Genomic DNA, 7,941 nt, shown 5'->3' on the forward strand with positions numbered 1-7,941 from the left:
CAGGAATGACAGTCTGATTGAACAGTCAGACTGTCAATCTTTACTTCAATCACGAAGGAATATTTCCAAATATCTGGAAATCCGTCAGTCCATTTCATCAGTCCGTCAGTATTAATCTTTCACGATCAATCCGAATGTCAATCTTCGACGTGACTGTCATTCCGATTGACCGTGTAGGGTCCGCTATAGAATTATGAGAAAAGCGGTACGCGTGTATGGTGAAAGATTTGCCGATCGTAATCGTCCTTCACTTTCTGTGTTTGCAAACATTATAAAAAAGTTTCGAGAAACTGGAAATGTGGATAAGAAAAAACGCACTCGAGTCAAAAAAGCAACTGATGATGGAAACACGATAAACATTTTAGCAAGTGTAATACAAAATCCACATATTGGTACGCGGCAACTTGAACGCGAAAGTGGCATCAGTCAACGAAGTATTTTGCGGGGGGCCGGCGCGGCCGTGCAAGAGTGTGTGGGCACACGCACACATCGCTAAATTCGCATATACGTATATGTATACGTATGTATATATATACGTACACACTCTTGCACGGCCGCGCCGGCCCCCTTACAGTTAACAAATTTTACCCATTTCACATTTCACTACATCAACAATTAAGTGAAAATGATTTTCAAAAACGTTTACGGTTTTGCGAATGGGGCCTACGGAAACTGCAAGATGATCAAATGTTCTTGAATAAAATTTTGTTTACGAGTGAGGCCACATTTACAAACCACGGACAAGTTAACTGTTACAACATGCATTACTGGTCAGTAGATAATGGTAGATAATCCACAATGGCTACAAGAACTGGACAAGCAGAGACCTTGGTCTGTCAACGTCTGGTGCGGCCTTCTTCATAATAAAATAATTGGTCCATATTTCATTGATGGCACGCTAAATAGTCATAAATACGAGAGAATCTTAAAAGACGTTTTGTCAGAATTGTTAGAGGACATTTCACTGGACATGCGACAGTCCATGTGGTTCCAACAAGACAGATGTCCTGCTCATTCAGCACGAAATGTTACAGAATTACTGAACAGGACATTTGAAGGTCGTTGGATTGGTCGATCAGGAAGTAATAAATGGCCAGCACGTTCCCCAGACCTGACACCACTAGATTTTTATTTGTGGGGAAAATTAAAGGAACAAGTGTACCGCGAAAAACCAACAACCACAGTTGATATGCAAGAACGTATAAAAAGAGCTTGCTCTGTAATAGATACAAATGAAATTTGTCAGACAGTATCATCAGTATTGCAACGTTTTAGCTTATGTCTCCGTGTTCAAGGTCGTCATTTTGAACACTTGAAGTAGCAGTGAATACGTAAATAACATGTTACATGTAAATCGTTGTAGTGTTCGAAGAGTGCTTTGAGACACTTTATTTTCTATTGCATTTGACCTTGCGTGACCTTGAACGACTTTCAAAATAGGTCATTGTATTCGTCTTGAAACACACTATCAGAATGTAAATAAAAAACCATACCGTTCCATTTAAAAAGCAGAGTTGACCTTCAGATCTCCTTGACGTCTCCACCTATAAAAAAAATTAATGACCTCAGATTATAAGCGTCTAAGACCTCAGATATCAAGTAAGTTTGGGTCTGATGCATTTTCTTCTATCTTCAAAAGCAAGCGAGTTATTCAAGTGACCTGTTTATAGTGCCCCACCCTGTATAATGAAACAGATCAAACGGAGTTGACGTTGTAAATAAAAGAGAACGCGTTAAATATGAATGTTTAATGATCTCTCGAGTCTCTTTCCCTATGAAAATAACAAAGTGAACATGACTTATACCCATTTCTTCTTTCGGAAACGTAATTCCGACAACGTTAGGAAAATAATATATCTTTACATCTTAAAATTAAAGTGTCCTCCTTAAATATTACATAGCACGTGAATCGAAATCTATACGCATGCTTAAAGATCACTGAGATCGACAGCCTCCACTTGTGTGCTGATGGTCTCATCATTATTGACGCTCTCATCGATTTCTGTCTTATCTTCTCTAGGGAAATATAATTTCACCCATGAACCAGGCTCGGCTTTCCTCAATTTGATTTCTACTTTAGTAGGAAGCATACTAACGCTGCTTTGTGCAATATCGACAACCTGCAAATATCAAATTATAAATATGTGATATTTAAATTCAAAGATTGTTCAAGACTTCAAATACCTACCCCTCTTAATTCTAAATCGCGAGAATACCTAGAATTATCTTCTGCGAAAGATAAATCCACAATTAAACGTATAGGATTTAACTTAACTGTGGACAAGTCTGGCAGATACTTCTTAGCGAAAACAGAGACCACAACAAACGTTCCTGTTTGATGCCAATCCAGTCTGCATTCTTTCGTTTTACCAGCAGTCTGAAAAGGAATCAAATTATTCATTTATTTCGCAAAGTATGGGAATAATCAAAATTCCCATTTTACCTTAGAGATCCACGTATGTTGTCCCTGCGTACAACCTGGTTGTTCCAAGAACGTAGAGAAATCTGTAGTTCTCTTCTGACAACAGGACCAATATTTCATGCCTTCGTGAAAGATAGGCGTGCCAGGATGATGATTACAGATCTCGTTATTAGATTCAGGCCCGTTATACGTAGCTTTACACGCATTGTTTTTACAGGCCTGTCCTATTTGAATGTTAGCTTCCGATGCAGTTCCTAATTCTAACGACTTTAATCCTTTAATTTGTTCTAACAATGCAGGCGACACAGTCGGTACTAAAGTAACTTGTGGAGTGTCGAAAGGAGGCCTTTGCAGAACAGGTACATTATTAAGAGGCTTAGCGATCACTTCTATCACTTCGTTGGCTTTAGACTTATCCGCTGCAGATTTCTCAGGCTCCGGTGGTTTGACGTTCGAGTGGCACGATTTGGTACAGCCCTTAATATTTAAGAATTCTGTGAAATCTGTACATTTCTTGTTGCAACAAGACCAGCCTTTGTACGCGTCGTGAAACACTGGGTGGCCAGGATGATGAACACAATCGTCTAGAAGTAGGATCACAAATTTAGACAGGAAATTATTTTATTTTGCAAGCTTTTGTCAGACGAAATTGAATGACATACCTTCTTTGTTGTTATTGGGATCGAATTTCTTCCCACAACCACGGTTGTAGCAGTGTAACAATGTTACTTCTTGCGACATTTCGAATTCGATTTGAATGAAAAAGCAGGCAAGCTTGTTTTAATAAATTTTGTTTGACACTGTACGTCACAGGAGAACACGAATCTTGTGGAGAACACAATTCTTGTCTCCGACAGATCGGAACTGAATGGATCGTCGATCGTCGCCTCTGCAGATCCGAAAAACTTCTAGCACGTTCTATATAGAATATCTATATGTATACGCGACTTCTAAATGCGGCACGCGCATAATATGTAGCGAAATTTCAAATCGATTAATTTTTCATTGAACACTTCCATCGTGGCGAATGCGATATTTAAAAATAGGCACATTGCCCTAATAGTTCTGATTCAGAAGGTTTTTTTCACAATATTACAGTCTTCTGTTATCTAGGCTATAAATACTATATCTGACTATGTGTAATTATTTGAACGTGGAATACATGGATATAAATTCATATTCTTATAAATAGATTTGCGATTAAATAAAAATCTCAATTCCACTGAATTCATCGTACACCAATTATAAATTACATTCTATAGTTATATTTCAGGTGGTGTAGGACTTCCAAGATAACGGAGTATCTGGTGCCCACAACTCACGTCACAAGAGAACTCAGAGTATGTATAAAGTATAAATAAATATATATGTATATATATATACAAGTATATGATACAAATATATCTTTTCACAAATAAGGATTCGCATATATATATTGCTCTTACTATTCTTTTTTTTTAATAAAGTAGGTTGTGAAGAAATAAACTAAGTATAAGTATATAAGGAATGTAAAAATGAACAAGTGATGAATATAAAATAAAAATAATAGATGAAGTAATCTTGGAACACGGCATGTTATTCGAAGCGGGTCTATAAGATATATATATAGTCTAAGATGCAAACAACCTATATATATATGTATACAGTATACTGTCTATTTATACTGTATACTATTGTATACACAGTGTCTTATTTTCTAATAAATCAAATCAACTTATTTACACTTCCATCAGATGTTATGGCAAGTACAAAATTAAAGGTGAGAAATTGTTAACAATTCTAAATAAGTACAAAGCAATATATACATCATTCTCATGAAATGTACACTTATAGATACTTGCCATTCATGGATATGCTCAATCGGATACTATTTTCTACACGAAATTGGGCTCCTTAAGGAAAGGATTTAAGAAAGAAGTGGAGTTTGTGTTTTTGAGAGCTCCGCATGATGTGCCGATGAAAATTAACTTTGGTATTGATGAGTCAGAGGAAGGTATCATTCAAACAATATAATGTTGTCTTTGTAAAATCAACATTTGCTGAGTTTTTACCCAACTATATCAGTGGCTAGATTTTAAACGATAGTTTATATTGTTTTTTAGGATACGGATGGTGGTTCAATACAGAGGACCATGTATTCAAAGCAACTGTACCAAGTAAATTATGCGTAGGTTTCGAAGATAGTGTAGCTTCGATTGAAAAAGTATTTCAAGAATCTGGACCATTCGATGGTATCTTGGGATTCTCGCAAGGAGCAGCGTTTGCTACTATACTTTGTTCCATGCAACAGAAAAAACGTAAATAAATATTATTTATTTAATTATATATAAATTGTAATTGAAGCAATTTATGTTTCAGTACTGCAAGCTGCATTTAATTTTGCAATCATTATATCAGGATTTAACTCATTGTGTGCACCTCATGCGATCTATTACAACGACAAAATAGCGATACCCTCTTTACACATTTACGGGGAAACTGATCAAGTTATCCCAACAGGTTAGTTTTGCATTCATTAAATTAAATGTTAACAATATACTATCCAAATATTGTTGTTTTACAGAAATGGCAGAAAAAGTTAACGAATTATTCACAAATAAGAAGATAATAAAGCATGAAGGTGGCCACTATATACCAAGCAAAAAGGAGTTATACAAAGACTTTATTACGGAAATGTTGTTGAACAAAAACAAAAGTAGTTGTTAATGTTCACTTATTATACCAGGGGATATTTAAAAATTACCGAAACACCTAATGCTGATTTAGCGTATGTTAAGTTTATTTTCTGAAGGAATAGATCATAGACAGTTTTGTAATTGATTTAGTTTATTGTTCTACATTTAAATATTTATAGTTTACGAATCATATATATACAAAACAAGTCTTCAAATTTTGTTAAAACTCAAGCTGCTTATAAACACATTTCTGTCACTCGGTTTACAACAAAAGTTCAGATTTTCGTGGATTGTAAAATATTTAAAATCATTGGTAAAATATGAAACATTTATAAATTCGGTAATATTAATAGATTTGATTTACAGGAAATAATCAAATCCAAACACCACAGAATATATATATTGAAAAAATCATTAAAAGTTTGGATCTGGATTTTTGATGCAATAAATTGCAACGAACCTTAGACTCTTTATACTTATAAATCCAGCTTCAAATAACATGTCGTGTTTCAAGATTACTTCATCTACCAGATGACGAATGTAGGCAAAGTGCTATAGCCTGTTGAGAAGTTGCAGTACCACGAAGCTAAAGTGCACCTAGAGGGGAAAGGGGAATCGTTGCCGTATCTGATTCTGTATAAATATTTATGGAAACTGTAACTGTAATATATACTTTATCTTATTACTCGTTCAATTTACTTTACTCTTTATCAAGCTTCATGTAAATGTTAATAATATGAAATCTGTCTATTTCCTAACAATTTACTTTATTTTAAAAAAGAATAGTAAGAACAATACATATGCGATATTAAGTATAAAATACTTACTTGTGAAAAGATATACAGTAAATCCTCTATCGACGCAAAAGCCTCGGGGAGGTTCGTTTGCATCGACCGTAGAGGAACACGATTTTTTGAGCTTCAAAGAAAGAGCCGAACGTAGAGAAAGACAGCGCGTGTAAAGAGAGACCGCGCGCGGTCGAAGCGAATGCGACTCTCCGCGTCTCTTTCTTTCCCATACGCTGTCCTTCTCTACGTTCGGCTCGGCCTCTGAAGCTCAAAAAAATAGTGTCCCTCTACGATCGATGCAAACGAGCCTTCCCGAGGCTTTTACGTTGATAGAGGATTTACTTTATGCAGATTTATTGCATAATCCATTGCAAAGAAACGCGCACATGTTATTGGCATTATGCATGAAATGTCCTCAGTAATGCTGATCTACAGATTTGGTCGTTATTGAAACGAAATTTCAATGAATGAAATAGATAAAAAAGAAAAAAATTCATTGAATGAATTCTACACCATCTTGAATTCAGCATACATACTATGCGACACTTAAATTCCTGTAAATCGTCGTAGGCTCAAATTACTCAAATCCAAATTTATCTTTAGATGTTTCACCATTTTACACAACAATACTGTAATACATTTTCGAAGATATTTCGCGACAGGTGGCACAGAAATTTTGCATTTATAATTCTACGTGGTAGAAATATGAATCGCATTCTTCGGTGCATCGTAACGATGGTTTATCAAGTAGATTATAAAAACTAATATTTAAATGCTTCCATGATCCAGTGTATTTTCATTGCATGAATACGATAAATATATCAACATTATTGATACTCTGCGAAATTTCATCTTGTGTTCCGTCAAAGATATTTAATACTAAATAAGATGTATTCAGAAAATATTTCGAGACTATGCGACCAAGTTTAACAGATTCATGTTATTATGTTCTAAGATCTGCCTCGTGTTTACTCAAGCTGACAATCACAAAATTATATTGAATTAAACACCTTATCGTCAACTGATTCAATGCTTCGGAATGAGACTAGGCAAATGTTCGAAATCACTGCTTTCTTGAGACTTCATCACATCTGGTAGATCGGGTGGTAAAGAGTAAGGAGTCATCGATAAGAGTTCGAATCGACCGTTCTCTTCGCGTATAGCCAATCCCACTAATGCAGGACATTGTGGTTTCGCAGTTGCCGATGTTATTCCGTATGCTGATAAGCTTGATCCGTTCGACATCACTATATTGTCCTTGTTGTATAGTTGCTGATTCGCAGGCGGTATTTTTATTATACCTACGAGAGAATGGTTAATCAATTACTTGTTTCTAATTTCTATTTTACATATCTGGTTGACATGACGATACACTAAGAGGAAAAAACTGACATCTATCGATTGAACAGTGATGTCATACTTGAGAGAAATGTCAGATTTAGTTTCATTTATTCGTAGATGTGTATAGATTATGCATTTTTACCTTCGATCATACTCTTGAGTTCCAAAACTGAAGTATGCTCAGTCGCATTCGTAAATATAGTCATATTCTTTCGTCGGACCATAAGAAATACATCCTAAATACAACGAAGATTCTTTTTGAGGTTATGCGAACTTGAAATAAATTCCGTAAATATTATCAGAAATAATTAGATATCGATCGAAACTTACCATTATATATATATATTTTTAATACTATTACAACTAACACTGATAAGAACAACTATTAGGCAGCTTTTGACAAGCCTCCTTCGATTGTTGTTATGTTGCTGATTCACAGGTTAGAGGGACATTCATGGACATCTGTGTCGTATAAAAGAAGCTTTACGATTGGCTCCTTTTTTCAACTGCATACACAAATATATTTACGTGCAGTGAATTCGTCGATTTATCAACCAATTACACGCCGATTTTCAATCTTATCAGAAATGATAGTGTCGAGGATTGCAGATAATTCGCTAATGATGCGCTGAAGTAGATTGATATCAACATTATACAGACAATAATCCTTTCAAACCCTTAAAATTAATAAGTTGCAGGAACAACATTTTTCAAA

At 35.2% G+C, this 7,941-nt stretch overlaps 3 protein-coding genes across 5 annotated transcripts; 1 reads left to right on the forward strand and 2 right to left on the reverse strand.

Annotated features, from left to right (window-relative positions):
- Nucleotides 1-1,733: 1,733 nt before the first annotated feature.
- Nucleotides 1,734-3,674, reverse strand: Mora (cysteine and histidine rich domain containing protein). The gene is made up of 4 exons (XM_076431440.1): nucleotides 3,085-3,674; nucleotides 2,444-3,006; nucleotides 2,189-2,377; nucleotides 1,734-2,120 (listed from the first exon to the last, which is right to left on the reverse strand). The coding sequence occupies exons 1-4, from the start codon at nucleotides 3,161-3,163 to the stop codon at nucleotides 1,929-1,931; spliced, it is 1,023 nt and encodes a 340-aa protein (XP_076287555.1). The 5' UTR covers nucleotides 3,164-3,674; the 3' UTR covers nucleotides 1,734-1,928.
- A 185-nt stretch (nucleotides 3,675-3,859) lies between these two features.
- Nucleotides 3,860-5,782, forward strand: LOC143212538 (esterase OVCA2). Of its 3 annotated transcripts, none has more exons than XM_076431441.1 (6): nucleotides 3,862-4,181; nucleotides 4,256-4,415; nucleotides 4,525-4,719; nucleotides 4,766-4,921; nucleotides 4,986-5,189; nucleotides 5,464-5,782. In XM_076431441.1, exons 1-5 carry the CDS (start codon nucleotides 4,038-4,040, stop codon nucleotides 5,126-5,128), a joined length of 798 nt encoding a protein of 265 aa, XP_076287556.1. In that variant the 5' UTR covers nucleotides 3,862-4,037; the 3' UTR covers nucleotides 5,129-5,189; nucleotides 5,464-5,782. The 3 variants fall into 3 exon arrangements, with proteins under 3 accessions (XP_076287557.1, XP_076287556.1, XP_076287558.1); XM_076431443.1 differs by having other exon boundaries at nucleotides 3,877-4,181; nucleotides 4,781-4,921; XM_076431442.1 differs by lacking the exon at nucleotides 5,464-5,782 and having other exon boundaries at nucleotides 3,860-4,181; nucleotides 4,986-5,190.
- Nucleotides 5,231-7,738, reverse strand: Elob (transcription elongation factor elongin B). The gene is made up of 3 exons (XM_076431447.1): nucleotides 7,557-7,738; nucleotides 7,369-7,462; nucleotides 5,231-7,186 (listed from the first exon to the last, which is right to left on the reverse strand). The coding sequence occupies exons 1-3, from the start codon at nucleotides 7,557-7,559 to the stop codon at nucleotides 6,912-6,914; spliced, it is 372 nt and encodes a 123-aa protein (XP_076287562.1). The 5' UTR covers nucleotides 7,560-7,738; the 3' UTR covers nucleotides 5,231-6,911.
- Nucleotides 7,739-7,941: the final 203 nt, after the last annotated feature.

This window comes from Lasioglossum baleicum, chromosome 10 (genome assembly GCF_051020765.1).
Source record: "Lasioglossum baleicum chromosome 10, iyLasBale1, whole genome shotgun sequence".
Taxonomy (NCBI): Eukaryota; Metazoa; Arthropoda; class Insecta; order Hymenoptera; family Halictidae; genus Lasioglossum; species Lasioglossum baleicum.